The 16,872-nt window shown below is 37.9% G+C and overlaps 1 protein-coding gene and 1 long non-coding RNA gene across 2 annotated transcripts in view; one reads left to right on the top strand and one right to left on the bottom strand.

Annotated features, from left to right (window-relative positions):
• LOC111341908 (von Willebrand factor D and EGF domain-containing protein) overlaps positions 1–5,752 on the top strand; it is a 47,580-nt gene extending 41,828 nt beyond the window's left edge. Inside the window, exons 24-29 of the mRNA XM_022948955.2 lie at positions 2,077–2,190; positions 2,610–2,870; positions 3,536–3,636; positions 3,874–3,932; positions 4,024–4,178; positions 4,609–5,752. Of these exons, the coding sequence (XP_022804690.2) occupies positions 2,077–2,190; positions 2,610–2,870; positions 3,536–3,636; positions 3,874–3,932; positions 4,024–4,178; positions 4,609–5,048 (1,130 nt within the window). The 3' untranslated portion in view covers positions 5,049–5,752. The remainder of the gene's footprint in view (positions 1–2,076; positions 2,191–2,609; positions 2,871–3,535; positions 3,637–3,873; positions 3,933–4,023; positions 4,179–4,608) is intronic.
• Positions 5,753–15,243: 9,491 nt separating this feature from the next.
• LOC148723761 (uncharacterized) lies at positions 15,244–15,881 on the bottom strand. Its single transcript, XR_015991785.1, has 2 exons — positions 15,808–15,881; positions 15,244–15,525 (listed from the first exon to the last, which is right to left on the bottom strand). It is a non-coding gene; the product is annotated as an uncharacterized LOC148723761 (long non-coding RNA).
• Between the last annotated feature and the right edge of the window lie 991 nt (positions 15,882–16,872).

Below are 16,872 nucleotides of genomic sequence, written 5' to 3'. Positions count from 1 at the left end.
CTCGTGCACACCAAATATGAAACAGATCATAGACGGGCATAACAAAGCCACAATCAGGAACGCAAAAATGTCCGAAGATAGCCGCCCCCAAAGATTGTGCAACTGCAGGAACGAAAACGAATGCCCTTTAGGAGGGGAATGTTTGCAAAGCGAGGTCGTCTACCAAGCCACAGTCGATACCAAGGAAGAAACTAAAACGTACGTTGGCCTCACAGCGACAGATTTTAAGACTAGATGGCGCAACCACCAAATGTCGTTCAACCACGAGAGACGGCGAAATGACACAGAGCTGAGCAAGTACCTGTGGAAACTAAAGGAGAAGAGGGAAGACTATTCGATTTCATGGAAAATTATTGCTAGGGCTAGATCATATTCCAATGCCACAAAACGTTGCAATTTATGCCTTACTGAGAAATTTTTTATCTTGTATTATCCGCATGAAGCCTCTTTAAACAAGCGAAGTGAAATAATATCCAATTGTAGACATCGGCGAAAATATATTCTCAGGTATTCTTAACGCTATTATCGGCGCGCGCACGGTTTTCAAGATTTGAATTTTTTAAACAATGCCATGTGATCACGTTGCTGAGTTAGAGTTAACCGTCACGATGCCTCAGTGTGTATGGAGTTTAACTGATGAGTGGATCAACTTTTGTTGGTCTACGAAACAGGCTGTATTAAAATCCATATGTGCGTCACTTGAGTAGTCCATTTGCTACTGTAATCGCTCCTTCATTGTCGAGCACTGTCATGGATCCTACGTTGCCTATTTCGCTTATATATATATATATATATATATTGTGGGAGGAAAAAGACAAGTAAACTACAAGTTCATCCCTACAAGCCTGTTTCGTGGTCGCCCACTCATATCCCCTGATGAGTGGGCGACCACGAAACAGGCTTGTAGGGATGAACTTGTAGTTTACTTGTCTTTTTCCTCCCACAATATATACTTCGCTCTACTTCTATGTATTGAGCACTGTTCTACGAAAATCAAGTCATACTTTATATATATATATATATATATTGTGGGAGGAAAAAGACAAGTAAACTACAAGTTCATCCCTACAAGCCTGTTTCGTGGTCGCCCACTCATCAGGGGATTTCGCTCTACTTCTATGTATTGAGCACTGTTCTACGAAAATCAAGTCACACTTTATATATATATATATATATATATATAAAGTTTAAAAAAATTGCGAGGATTGACAACTTCTGACGTAAAAAATATAAAAAATGTTAATTTTATTTTTTACGTCAGAAGTTGTCCATCCTCACAATTTTTTTAAAACTTTCTACGTTCGTGTTAGCTGTGAGGTTTGGACTGCGAATCTTTATTGATCCTCCTGGCGCGGTGCACCTTTGTTGGCCTGAGAGTTCCATTAACGACTATATATATATATGTATGTATAATAGTAAATAGTAATAATAACAACATATTTATGCAGGATAGCCAATTCAGTTATAAAAAGCTGCTATCGACATGGGTCCTGCTGAGGGGGCCCATCGGCATTACGAAGCGAAATCTGTGTTCTGATTGGCTATCCGAGCATCAAAAGTGGGCCAATTTCGGCCGCAAATACCTCTTGATTAGCCAGCTCAAGATCAAACCTGTTTGTACATTTCGAACCGAGTTTTTGCTCATTTTGATATTGTCTTGAGAATGAGTTCGAACAGCTTTGGCAATAATCCCAAGAATGGCCTACGAGCAGCCCCTCTTTACCAGCGTTGCAAGACGAGCGTTTCTCCGCTAGCGAGAAGATTTGAGACAAGTAAGGGAGAGATTTATTGAGGGTCTAACATAAATACTATCAGTGTTATACCCTTTACAGACTCTTCCTCAGATTGAATTTTTTGCTTTTCATAGATTTGGGCTAGATTCTGGGAAGTTACTAGGGCAAAGGACTATTTTATGGCCTAGATAGGCTTAGATTCAAATATTGGATCCTTTATTTCACTTAACTTTTTCACTTCTAAATTAGAAGTCTGCTATAAGTTGCTTTTTAAGATCGTTTTTCTCTCTTCTTTCTGCCGAAATACTATTGAACTTTATCCGAATTATGTTTTTTTTCATAGACATCGATGAATGTGTCAACCACACCTGTGCCAATGGTGCATCCTGTATAGATGGCGCTAACAACTTCTCATGCAATTGCTTACCGGGGTATACGGGAGAACGATGTGAAAATGGTAAGGCTAGGACCGCTTCTTGACGACTCTCTAGGATCTATTCTCTCTAGATTTCTGCCATTCAGCGTTGACAGAGTAATATATTATACTGCTGGTGGAGGCCATATGCATTACGAAGCAAATATTGTGTTTTGCTTGGCTACCCGAGCCGCACGGGATTCCCCACTATGAACCCGCGCAAGAAAATAAAATTATTTAGAAGTGACTTACAAAGTTTTTAGTTTTCGACAATATAGGCAATGAAAAACATTACAGACTCTCGTGGGTTGACTGGGCTACAAAAATAGTTGGCTTTCTTACCTTTCTCTCGGAAAAAAACAAGCTATCTTGATTTAACGCTTGGTCAATAACGTATATCTTTTGTGCATATTTCAGACTAGATAAGACACAACAACTATTACATCTTTTCAAACCCTCAGCTGTTACCATGCGTTCTTCTAGTGTGACGAGCGCATTTGCAAGTACAAAAGCAGCACCTTCTGCTTCAGTTAAAAGAAGCGTATTTGCCACAAAGCTCTTGATCAATTCAAACACCGAGTCAACTGCTGTACAGCATATAAGCGCCACATCTACCTTTAAGTATTTTACCGTGTCCTCCACAGTGGCTCAACACATTTCCACAACCGTATACCGAGAGAAAACAACAACATCTAAGCCGACTGCAAGGGACTACGAAGAGGGTATTTGTAGATTTGATATTAAAAAGCATTTAGTAGAGAGGTTGATGCTACAGCAAAACTGCAAAAAGTAAACTTGTTTCAGTCTTTGTTCGACCTATTATTATAATTTGTGTTATCATTATTTCATGTACATCTACTATCACTATTACTGCTATATTTCGCCCCCCCCCCCCCCCCCCATTTTTTTCCTTTGGTTTTAAATAAAGGTATTGTGGGTGAAAAGTTGCAAACGTCAAGGTCATTAACCCTTTCACCTCGAAGATCTCTGTAATAATTCTCCTTACTTTCTGCCATGCAGTTCGTATGATGTTAGCTCTGAGATCTTGGTATTAAATCATCTTATGATCTCCTAAATGATATTTTTCTTTATCCTTATCATTTGTCTCTTGATTTGTATTGATATTATAAGTAGAAATTATCTCTTGGTTACTCAAAGAAATTAAAGGGTTGTGAGCCAACTTTTATCCAGTTTAAGCAACTTTTAGTAATAGTTTGTAATTAATTTAGGCCAGAGATAATAACTGACATGACAATTTTAAGATTCTGCTTTCCTATGGAGATGAAAACATTGTTTTTCTTGGGAGCTTTGCAATTTTCATCTCTTTCTTTCTGATGTCGCAAGGTTAAGGATCTCTATTAAGGGGTGGACCTATTTTTTGTTCCAGTGATTTCGGTTGAAATACGTATCGAAAAAACATGGAATGAAGATCTTAGGGATGAAAGTAGTACATCTTACAAAGAATTAGCCTCTATAATTGAGGATGAGGTGAGAAATTAGATATTTGTTGATAATAATTGGCAACACGCTTCGTTTGTTTTCCCTCTTAATGTAATCAATCAGTGGGGCTGCCATAAGAGTTCTTCTGGACACATTGTATTTGGATCGGCTGTTATAGTTCGTCCTTCATGGTGAACTTTGATTTGACCAAACTATGAAATGATTTTAATGGTTTGATACTGTAAAAAAGGAAAAAAATCTCAAACATGTTACTTGAACTTACAGATACGTAAACAGTATTCTGGAGTCAAAAACTTTATTGGAGTACAAATCGTAGCGTTCAGGTAGGCGAATTCGACAGTAATGTATGAAATCCCAATCTTTTATTAATGTTTAGTGCAATCATTGCAACTATTCATATCGTTTATTCTACAGGCCTGGAAGTATTGTTGCTGAATTTAAGCTGCTGTTCAAGCAGAAATTCTCTGATGACACAGCATTAGCTCCTTTGAAAAAGGCTGTTGGAAATGGAAAACTTGGCCCTTTAGCAGTCGATCCCAAATACGTGAAAATCGTGAAAGAAGAGGAGGGTAATTTACAAACTTTCGGTAGCAGTGACAGTAGCAATAGAAGTAATAATAGTAGTAGCAGTAACGACGGCAGAATCAGGACCAGTAGCAGTGGCAACGGTATTGATATTAACTGCGGAAATAAAAGTAAAAGTTAAACAGTAGCAGTACCTGAAGCTTTGGTATTATCAATAGTAGCATGAAATAGTAACAATAGCAGTAACTGTAGTATTACCAACAATGCAGAGCAGTAGTACGTAGCAGTAACGATAGTAACAGTAGCTGTTGCAATAGTAGTACTAACAATAGCAGTAACAGTGCCAGCAGCTCTAGCAGTAGCAGCAGTTGTCGTAGTCGTAGGCGACAGTAACAGTGGCAAAGTTAGTTGATTTATGGACATTGCATATGGTACTTCTATACCTATCAAATCCGTCCATTACACTTCTCTTAGATCCAACGGAGGATGCAAAAGGAGAGCTTCCCTATCCACTCATCATTGGTGCTTCTTGTGGTGGGATTTTTGTCATCTTGCTTATCAGCATTTGTCTTGTCCGCCACTGCCAGCGTGAAAAGAGACTCGACCGCCGGCGCATTTCAGACGGGATGCCTTCTGAAGTTGCTTTCCCAAATCAGGAGAAATACGAGCTAAAAGACGCGCGTTCTAAGGAGGACATAGTCAGCTTCGAAGAGCTAGGTCTCTGGAAAGAAGCTGGTGATAACGAGAAGTTTCATGGAGGAGCTCGTTACCAAGAAGTAGGCATCGCCAATATGGCTACTGATGACCAGGATATCGGAAAATCAAGTGATTCAGGCTACCATCTGGAAACTGGAATGGCACGCGACCCCGCTCGCTACCAGCAGATTGGCATCTTTAAGAAAGCTGGAAAATAGTGAACTACACAAGAGGCTTATTTCAAAACTCGCTTTTGTACGTTCATTTTAAAACCGCCTTTAAAAGGCGGACAAGCCTTTTTTGTTCCTTTTTTTTAGCGTAGCGCTTGAAATGACACGAGAACTAGCTTTAATACGTATTTGCTACCATATTTGGAGTGCAGTATTATCTGATTTCTCAGTCAGTAAAGCTTTCCTCTTTATATATCGCTTTTTTTCAGTTTTGTAGTTGAACAGCAAAAAATAGTTGTGAGAGAAAAGGCCTGAAAAACGTAGTGAAATCCATTTTCCGATTTATAATACCCCTAATATACAAGCGTGCACTTTTGTCCTAAAAAACAAACGCAGGTATAAAAATAATTCCATTTTATCCTTTTATCACTGCCAAAATACACCAGTTCCTTTTCGACGGTTAGGGCAGAGCACCTTCACTTATCGCTTAGTAGGTGTTCATCATGCTGAAGATAGCTTTTTTTTCATTTTTTATGCTGGAGAAATGGGCTAGAAATTGAATAACTGCTTCGAGCATAGATAAGTCGGAGAGGCTGAGTTATATAACAAGGTCAGAGTTCCGTACTCTACAGCCAGTAATTATTAGGCAAACCATATCGAACGCTTTGCATCTGCTATTGTATAACTTTTTACAGTCATCAAACCTTCGCGTTTTGAAGACTGATATTTTGCTGAATAAAACGACCCATTCAGTTAAAGAATAGTCTTCTATTTTTGATGATATCATTGCAGGAAGCGATAAGCCTTCTGCCTACTGAAAGTGAAACGCTGGTGATTGAATATCATTTCGATTAATGTGTAATAAAGTGTATGCAAGTTCGTTGCGCTCACTTGCCGGTAGACTCTGATCGATGTCAATAGGAAGAAGGCATTGCTTAAAGGTTACTCTAAAAAATATTGGGTGCTTTCCGATATAACTGTCTATCTCAAACTTCCCCTTTTAATCTTAGCTTAGAGAGAAAGTTTATCTTGACTTAAAAAAAACTGCTGTTGGGTTTCTAACTTATTGTCACTGGCAGTCTCGCGAGTTTTTTCAACGCTGCTGCGCTAATTTCAGTCCTTTCTTCTCTTATTCCGGACTTTTCAAGGCGCGATCGCATTCAAACTTTCACGCTTCAGTGCTCATCAGTAACTGATGATGTTCAGGTCTTCTGCGCAATGTTGCCTCCACATCTCAACCGAGCACAGGAGGTTATGATATCTTAGTGTGTTGGCAAGCAGAGCCACAGCCTGGTTTTATTGTCTTCCACTTGTATTGAAAGGTCATTTGAAAGGCACCCACTCAAATTACGAAGAATTATCTTTCAAGCAAAATTCAATCCATGTTTATCTCCCGAAATTAACATCAGTAGTATTTATGGGCTAGGTTTTGTACATTAACTGATCAATTCTGACATAAAATGGCGATTTCTATCTATTTTTTTTTTCTTTTTTCTTGTGAATGATTGTCTCCGCTAGATGTGTCGACAGAACAGATTGTGTGGATGGTGTCAACCAGTATACCTGTGTATGTTAAACAGGAACTGGGGAGTTCTGCGATCATGATGAGAAAGGCAATAACCCAGAAGAAGCTACATAGGTCTGTGCGGCCGTTAAAGAGTATGGTTTTGTCTGAGAATGGATATAGATTTATGTACGGAACCACAAGAGTTTAGAAAATAGTATTTGTCCCTTTAATTCTAAATAATTGGAATGAATAAAATGAATAATAGGGAAATACACGTCGAAGTAACCAAATTAGAATATCAAATTGTCACGTCTATTTTACAGTTACAATTTCTTGATTTCGGCACTGATACGATGCTTGATTTCGCAACAACAATGTATAACATGGATTTGCAAACCATGCAAAGCTTTACAAACCAGGTCTGAGAGCTCGCATTGGGTTTGAAGACTTAATGCGAGGGTTTTGGAGGTCAGACATGAAATCTATGTGGATAATAATCTAAGAAAAAATAATCATTAAGAAAATAATCTGGCGGCTGTAAATATTTAAACAAAGTTTAAACCTCGTTGTGCTTCAGATAGAGGAGGTTAAGGGCCTTTTGGCTTTCGTTTAAACTTCTTTGATATTTCGAAAAAAGCCCTCAGTTGTGGAATTAGCCTACAGATGTATTTCTGAGTTCAGAAACAATAGTTTAATGCATATTGTCGGAGAAATTGAAATTTATCTGAAATGAAAGAGTTTGCTCAATCATTCTTCTTAAATCTTTATTCCCCGAAACTGTTTTTTTTTTTCTGCTGAGCCACTCATTTGCAACTTTGATTTCAAAGCGTGACTAAGTATAACGTGTTCTCTTTTTTAAAATATGGTAAGAAAGACAATTTCCAACTTTTTGATATATCTTACAGTCAAGCCATACCTTTCATTTTATCATCATCGCTATACCTTATAATTATCTTCGCTAAAATACGTGTTTTCGTTTGGGACTCTCAGAGGTGACATCTACTGTCAAAAAGACGGAAACAACATAGCCTCCAACGGTGCCTCGAACAGATTTAGCAGCTACCAATATAAAACAAGTAGTTTTTTCGAGTTTTTGTCTGCCTTATCATGACATATAAAGGAAATGATCCGCCTTCTGTAGGCTGTGTTCAGGACTCACTCGGCTACACCTCGTGAGCTGCAACATTTCATTTTAACCACTGTAATAATGAATATCGTTGTTTTTTGTTTTTACCACAATATCGATGTCATCATTGTTTTGCGGCAACGGCAAATTGGCCAATCGGATTGCAACATTACTCCCAACTGTGGTAGGGTAAGCTTTATCTTACCAGGGTGGCCCAATGAGCCATAAGGCTGCTACCTAGACGGGCCTTGGTAGAATCCAACAAAATTTTACTGTTCACTCAAAACACACAAAATACATTACAATTCAAACTTACACCAAAGTCTTAAGTACCGTCTAAATTAGCACATCTAATTACAACTATTTAGAGTATTCAAGTATGTGCATAACACCTTCCACCGACACTTAGACAACTATACCACACCCTGTACTAAAAAATATAATAACTTCAAGATAATTAATCAGTAATTTGAAAATACGGGATTTAATAATAATTCAAGAGTACAAAATGTTATAAATTGTGACTGTATTCATAAAATATTTAAAGGGAAAAAGTGACTCTACCTTTTAAATGTGACGAGGTAACAAATGAAAAAGGGCTGAGCTTAAACAATTTAAAACTTCGTTTCCCAAGGCTTAACTTCGGTTTGAGCAGGTGCAAATCGGTTCTCCTGTGATTGTCATAGCTATGTACCTTGTAGTTTCTAGTAAAATAGTTACATAAATGCTGAGGTATTAGCTTATTTAAGCATTCATAGACTGAATTGCCTCGGGGATTCTTAAGAATTAAGGCTAGTTTTAAGAATGCCTCATCAAGAGCGGTCCGGTCGATTTTGCTTGAGGCACAGATTCCGCTCATTTCTTGCGTGTTGTAAGACATCTGTGTAACCACACTAAAATCACAATCTGTTTCATCGGATCTCTTTATTTTTCAGCGTTTTATGGAAATTAAATTTCACTCGAGCAAAGGCCTGTCGTGATACTTTTCAACACTTTAATTTGAGACAACTTTGGCGGAAAATTTACAAAAAACCACGGAACTCAGCAAAAACAACTACCACAGCCATGTTTATTAACTCTATCTTATCCATCGAGGCGACTTTCATGAACATCACGTTTCAATCAAGGAAACAGGAAGAATTGAATGACACCTTATCGGTTCGCTTAAGTCACGCACGCGAAGACCGATCAAATTCCAGGTAAATTTGTGAAAAAGTGAGGCGTTCTCAACTGATCCAACTAACATAGCTAGGCATTAGATGCCACAGAAAAGGTAACTATAGAAAAAGAACTTTGCGGCCCGACCTTTGTGAAAACTTTATAACTCCGCGAACTTACCTGATTTTCGGCAATCTCCAAGTTTGGCCGCCGTTTTGAGGGACGTGTTAACATGTAGCCTAGCAGATATAAACCGAGCAGGTAGATAAAAAACCTTCTGAAATACGTACGAAAGGAGTTTCAATAAACTTTTCTTTCAATTCAAGTAGTAAAATTTGCAATCGTTTGTTAAACTTACCATTCCTACATCCCCATGCGATCATTTCTTCCAACAATTCATACACTACAAACTAGTGTTCGAATTCCCCTCGTCGATTCCACCCTAAGAAATAACCTGTGTCACCCAAGCTTCGACTCGAGTGTGAAATGCGAATCACATAATACAACTGCTTCATCTTCGAGGCAATATCACGCTGGGTGTTTGATTTTCTGATCGACAAGAACGGTGATAAGGAAGCGATCGCCATGTTTACCTCATGAACGTGACCGATGACCAGCCGCTGAGTAAAAACAGTACGGCTCAGTGGCGTGGGACTGGGTGTGGGGTGGGTGCGGGCAGGTTATCAGAAGATTTTTGGAAACATTCGAATATCTTCATCGAAGTATCATGACATGCATTACGATTCTTAGTCTTTTTGCAAAGCATGCTTTGTGTTGCAGACAACTTTTGTTTTGTTCGGCATTCTTTTTTTCTTTCAAAAACATTTCGTTTCAAAAAGGACTGGTATCAGTACATGGATTTATAAACAAATCTTTACCATGTAAATAAATGTGTTTAGATAATCAACATAACCGTTCAACCTCTTGTATCGCATAAGTAGTAAAGCGTCTTGTCTTTGCCCAACTCCGACAGCATGGAGCGGCAAACACGCGACAAACGAGTCACGCGTCTCGCGGCTTCTCCATGTTCGTAGGATACGCGCGACCTCGCTATTTTAAAGAAAAGTAAGAGACTGCCCGCAGTCTGTATTCCGTTAACCATTTCATAGGAGTGACGCCAGTCTCTTCAATTAAGTGAAAAAGTCACAAACCCATTCTTTACCTCACGAGCGTAACCACTGACCCGTCGCGAATTGCTCCCTTGGCGAGGAAATTGAAATCGTATCGAGTATACAAAGTTAAACTAAGTTCCTTTAGATCTCCCGAACTTGCATCGCGTTGGAAAAAATTACAAGTACAGAAAGAAGTCTTGAAATATGCCAGATAAATTTTTGTCATGCTGTCTGAGAAGTTAAAGAATATCTGGACCTTTCCCACACGGAAATAAAAATGGTAGGTCACCGACTTAGTTTTTCGGATAATTTACAATAACTGAAAATCTGAGTATCTGTTTGTGGACCTTACGTCTTGCCATGGTAGCCGATGTGACATCACAAGTACTAAGGCAATAGTACCTTAGTACTTGTCAATACCTTAATAGTACTAAATACTGTTAAGGTATTGCTCAACGATATAGTTGCAAAGATGTTTGTAGCTTTCCCACAGGATTAAAGCTCTTTCTTGTAACTTTTGATCGTTTAACAAAAACTACGGCAACGGAAAACCCTTCTGAGCCTCCTTAAACACCGTTGTTGTCCAACCACACCTGTATTGTTTTTAATGGAAAACGCTTGCGTCCCATGCATTTGCCCAGTGGTTGTTTTTATGACATCCAGGCTACACCTCATAAACTTCGTGATCCGTCGTGGACCTCAGGTCAGTGGTTAGCGGCGGAGGTTTGCTCTGAATCTCAGCACGAAAACTTCAAAATGTTCAACGAAACCATGGAGAAAATATCCCAAGGTAAATGCCAGCCACTGAAGGTCCTGTTAACGAAACGTTGGGAAGTTGCAACGTCTAATGAGAAAGAAAACTGTCTCAAAACAGCCGAGATGTCTTTTCGGTTGGTATGAGGTGTAATCGCTCCAAATGATCCGGAAAAGCTCTACGAGGCCCTGGTAACGGCAACAGAGCAAAGGAGTTCACACGACATCATGACTTGCATTAACAACTGCATACAAGAATACGCCGACAAAGAATCTAAAAATTCAAGTTCTCAGCCTGTATGCTCTGAGTCTGAGGAGCTAAAGAAACTTCAAGAAGCTTTCGAGAAGCTATGTTCGGCAAATAAAGAAAGTGAGACGTCACTATCTTACTGTTTCCATTCTTAAGGAAATCTGTAATTTCTACAAGCTCCAATTTGAATCTAGAGATTCCAAAGCTGTTCTAATGTCAGAAATTAAGGAAATGACCGGTGAATGCCAGTGCTCAGTGGAAGGATAGTTACACCATCAAGCAGTGATGCAATGGACCTTGTTGCTGTCTATAATGGATAGATTGTAAGTTGGTTATGAAAAGTACTTTTTTTCTGTTTTGCCTTGACTTTGTGACGTGATTTTGTCACAATTTTAACGGACACGTGTCATTCTTACGTAATGTTTTGATGGGAAACCACACGGCATCATTTTATTTCCAAGCAGGTATATATTCAACCGTTTTTAGCCACCATTTTGCTTGAACAAAGTATATGTATATATTTAACGTGGTACACACACACACACACAAAAAAACAGTTTACTTGTAAAAACCTTTGGGTTTGTTATATCTTTACATACTTATAAAGAATTGTAGAGGGTGACTGAAATGAAGAAGAAAAGGTGTCCTACATAGCAGTCTTCCGCCAAATTTCCTTTTAGCCAACAGGATGTCGTGCAAGGGGCGAAAGCAACCAAAAAACTAGGGGCAGGGGGAGGACTTTATTTAGCCAGCCTTTTTCATGTCTTTGTATATACAAGCGTGGTACACCAAAAAATCGGTTTACTTATAAAACTCTTTGTCGTTGTCGTGTGATAAAAAATGTATGGAAAATTGAAAATGAAAAGAATAGGGTTTAGCGATAAAAGGTCAGATCGAATAAAGGTATGAGCTGAAATTAACATGGTTCACTTGACAATTGTATGTCGAGTTTATAAGTGGATAACACTAAAATTGTATATTGCTAGTTTTAGTAACACCATACGTAAATGACATTGGTTACTGTTACGGAAAGTCATATTTTAGAGTCAGCTTTGTATATAAAGCAATGATTTTGCATACATTCTCGGGAACAGCAAAAGTGACTTAGAGCAAACATCCTAAGTACAGGGTTCTACGGAAGCCGAAAAGGGACAATCCAAAAATATTTTTCAAATCTCGAAAAACATTTCAAATCGCAATATTTATTTTAAACTCACTGTTGAAAAGTTTGAAAAATCCAAAAATATTTTGCAAATCGAAAAAAAACATTTAGAAATCGAAAAAAACTTTTTCAAAATCCGAAAATATTTTGGAAATCCAAAAAGATTTTTTGTCACGTGCTATTTGCGCCAGCAGTCACCCAGCATTACACCGGCGTTTTCTTGCCTTTTCCCGCATCATCCCGCATACAAAATGGCGAAGGAACGAGGATAGAACATGTTCTGTCATAAATGTGGAAGAGAATGTGGGAACAATGAAACATTCAGCCGTTGTTGTGGAACGCTAAAATGGCGTGAAGAGGAAAGTGTGTTGTCCAGCTCGGGAGACGAAAGATTGGCTATAGAACATTACTTTAATAAGGGATTTCGTTACGAGACCATTGTTCACTTTCTGGCAGAATACCATGGGATTTCAATGAACGTGAAGACTTTGAAGAGAAGGCTACGTCACTATGGGTTACAAAGAAGAAACCACCTTCATTCAGAACACGCTGTTCGGGAAATAGTTAGACGAGAGATTGTTGTAAAATGGGGTTGACAGGCCTACACGACTCCCCAGCGCGTGTTTAGAGTAGCCCATTCAAAGTTTGGCCCCATTGAGTATGTCTTTGGGCGACCGTCCTCTTTTGTAAGATACGAGAAACGGATTTTTGTATATTTCGTTGAGTAGTGGTTGTGTTTCTATTAAATACCAGTGTCTCATTAGAATTTGCTTTAGGTTTGGCACTTATGGTTGGTATTGTGTAACACAAAAGGCAAGATTCGTTGGTTCGTCTTTTGTTTCTGTTAAAGAGCTAGTTTCCTGTTTTTTTAATTCACTCTTGATAGGGTTTTGCTAATGAGGTCCTCTCTGTAGCCTCTCTTTAGCAAAAATGCGCTTCATTTGTAATTTTCTCCTCAAACATTGTTTGAGAGGAGTTTGTTCTTAGAATTCTAAGGGTCTCCCCTTTTATGAAGTCTCTTTTACTTCCTTGTGGGTGACAGGAACTATAGTGTGTATACAGAAATGTCTCTGTTTAAAATGAGTACGCACATCAGGGATTGCGTCTTTTTTTAATCGTTCGCCTTTGTAGATGTACAGCTATTTTTTTCACTGTCTCGATCGTTAAGTTGTCTTGATTGCTTTCAGCTTGCGCCACGCGCGCTGATTCGATCGTACAACAGTTCTTAGTGTTCCCATTTAACACAAAAGTTTTTTGGATTTCAAAATATTTTTTTGGATTTCCAAATTATTTTCGGATTTTTAAAAAATTTTCTTGGACTTCAAAATATTTTTTTGGATTCGCAAAATATTTTTGGATTTTGAAAAAAATTTTTTTGGATTTCAAGATATTTTTTTGGATTCACAAAGCTTGGGGTGTCACGAAAACTCACACCCCGAGAACTCAGACTCCTCGAAAATTCAAGAGATAAACTCGACTCATGATCACTCCTGGTAATCCCTCGTGTATTTTGACCTTTTGGGTCTTCATCCAACTGAAGCAGCAAAAGCAAGGCCGCAAGCTGCACGTTTCGCAAAATCGTCCGATGGTTGAGTATTAAAACATTTTAGAGTGACACAAGACTTCATTTAGCTTAGATTTCCTCCATTTTTCCCGTTAATTTTGAACTTTTCATTCACAGTTAACGGGATCAAATGCGCTCGCTCCAACACCAAAGTATTGAAATGTGGCGTGATTTTGACGAGCCGAAAGGGAGTTTGTTTACCTTTTTGTACTTCGTCGCACAGATCCTTGTTGTCGCTCTGTTAAAATTCTTAAATATTTCGCGATAATAATGGATACAAACAGAGACTCGGCCCACCAGTCCCAAAACGAAGACAATTTTGCGACCCTTGGGCTAGAGTTCTTAAATGAGGCAGAAAGAGAAAAACAACGCGAAAGAAGACTCGGCATTAGCGCCGTCACGATTCGCCTCACTGAAGAATCACTCTTGATATTGTTGTCCGTCTTTCGCGTCGGATTTGTTGCATTATTCCACCGGTTATATTATAAAAAAATTGGTTCATGCTTTATGCTATGCACTATCGAATTATGGAGCACTTCGGAAGCTTGGAGAACACTTCGAGGGACCTGAGTTTTCAGTATCTGAGTTTTCGTGACACCCAGCGACCTTGCCATGAATTCCAGTAGTTGCCTCTAACATAAATAAAACACTCGCGATATGTGAGCATGACTCAGCCAGTCCAGCTTTGCATCCCAAGCAATGGGCTGACAAAATAGTCCCATCGTTTTCGGAAATGACCCAAATGTTCACTAAAGGATCATTCATATGTTGTGAATGCCAAACTCGTGCTCTCACGGCATACTTGCCGGCGATTACTTTGCCTACAACTGAGGCTACAAATCCTTGCGAAATGGTTTCCTAGCTTTCTAGGATTCCTAGGAATTTCCTAGGAATTTCTTAGGAGTCAGTGGAATTTTCCTAAAAACATTTAAGCTCTCTAGAAGTGTGAACAAACATTACTAGGTTCCTAAAAATTTCCTAGGAAATTCCTAGGAATGATTACAGGTAGAATTTACATAAAAAAATAGATTCTTGATCCTTGGGAAATTCTTAGGAATTTACTAGGAAAAATTATTTTTTAAAATAAAACCTTAATTTTTAAGAATTATACTTGTGAGTTCAGCTTTTGAAAGAAAAGTGCCATTTTAGATGTTTCAAAAAGTCACTACTTGCAATATACCACAATTTTTTTTCTATTTTGCATTATAATTTACAACTCATTAATTTTAAAGCAGATATTCTTGAAGTTTATACAATTTCCAATAAAACATTAATTTTTTATCCTTCAATTGCATATCACAATACATTGAAGTAAAAATTTACTGTAGTAAAGAATACAAGCAGAAAACTAAATCAAATGCAATTCAAGTGGGATTTCAATCCATGTGTTTGGTGCTCCAGTCAGATAATAAAAAATGCTATACTGCAAGGACAGCGACTCTGACCACACTGAAATACAAAGTTATATCAGCCTGAGGCATCCCTGAAAAATGGTTTATCACAATGTGTAAGATTCAGCCAACATAATTTTGCACTGTCTCCTGATTTATTCCAATTATATGGTGAATTCTACATACTTTCCATTTAAAGTAAACTTAAGTTGAATATAGATAGTATCAAGTATCAATTTATTTGCCAGATTAGAATATTTTATACAAAAAGCTTAAGAACATATCTTTACTTAAATATTATAACAAGGAAGTCTTATTTGAAGCGATGGGAAATTTCAAATCTGGCATATTGAGACTTAAAAAGGGATATTTTCTTATATCTAACCACAGACAGCATTAAAGTTTGGAAATCTTATTATAACATGGTTTCTGGAATTGCCATTTAGAAGCATTATAAATCTTCTCCAAAATTTCAGTGACACTCTTTGCTTTCAGGTCAGACCTAAAACATTGAGAATAAGAACTATCAATGCGATGCTTCTTTTCAAAAAGTGCTATAGGAATAAAAGAATAGTTGTAGGTTCAGAAGGAACAGTTGAGGAAGAGAGGATTTTGAAACTAATTTCTTAAGCTTAATTGCCATTTTTATAAAAGAATTGCTTATCAATTCTATAGTTTTTTTCCTACTGGTTTTGAAACTTACAAGCATCATTGAAGCTTGAAGTGCATTGAGACATTGTGAAATGCGCTATATAAGCTTAAGCATTACATTACATTTTCTTACCCGGTCCAACGTAACGATGCACAGAGCGCATGTGATTTTCCATTGTCTGTTGTCGTGAGAGAACACGTTTACAAGTCTTAGTATGATTTCAGAGCTGAGCAAAGAGTTCCAGCCATCTGATTTGTCGAGCAGTTCCTTATATGATGCTATATAAACCGCCCCATGCGGTTTATATAAAATGTTAAAATAAAATGTAAATGTTACTACAATGTTATGACTTTTGAAATTTCTCTGTTGTTCAGCTCTTAAATTATACTAAAACAATTATTCGCCTCAAGTTCGGTGAATATTGTCGAATAATCCCCTCGACTTCGTCTCTAGGATTATTTGATGATATTCACCTCGCCTTCCGCGAATAATTGTTAAATAAGGAACCGCTCGAGCAATCAGATTGCTGGAAACTCTTTGCTCAGCTCTGAAACTATACTAATTAACAATTAAAATGATATCACATGAGAATAACAATCTTAATTAGTTCAGATGCCAAAATAGCATTGACATGTTTGTGCGCGCATTTTATCAGCCGGAATGAAAACATGCTCCACTGGAAAATAATGATTTTGCCAAAAATGTATATTTTGATCCAAACTTTTCAAATTGCATCAGCCTTGCACGATTTCTGATAATTGATATATGTGAATCCTAAGTTGTCAATTTATTAATCCTTTGAATGATCTTTTACTGTTTGTTTTGCATTCCAAGTAATTTTGTATATACATGTACAATCTATAGTAAAAACAAAAAGTATTGTTAATTATAATGTTTATTTGAGTTGTATATAATAAATTCAATTCAATTCCTATCATATGGTGTTGTATGTTTTATGCAGTTAAGTGCAATTTAATGGAGTTGACAACGTGGAGCACAAGTGCTACCCAGCGCAGTCAGCGGTCTGGCATGCACCTGTATTCCTTTTGTTCTTGGTCCACGGGGCGTTGTTCAGTTTTGTTAGTGTTTTAGTCAGTGTTTTACTGAGCGTTAGCATTTTTCCCTGTTTTTCTCCTTCTGTGTGGGGGCTCATGGCTGGGTCGCCTGGATTTGCCATCCATGGGAGCAGTGTTCATC

Source organism: Stylophora pistillata, chromosome 9 (assembly GCF_964205215.1).
Source record: "Stylophora pistillata chromosome 9, jaStyPist1.2, whole genome shotgun sequence".
In the NCBI taxonomy this organism is placed as follows: domain Eukaryota; kingdom Metazoa; phylum Cnidaria; class Anthozoa; order Scleractinia; family Pocilloporidae; genus Stylophora; species Stylophora pistillata.
The sequence above is the reverse complement of the archived record's forward strand: the minus strand, read 5'-3'. Positions and strand labels throughout refer to the sequence as shown.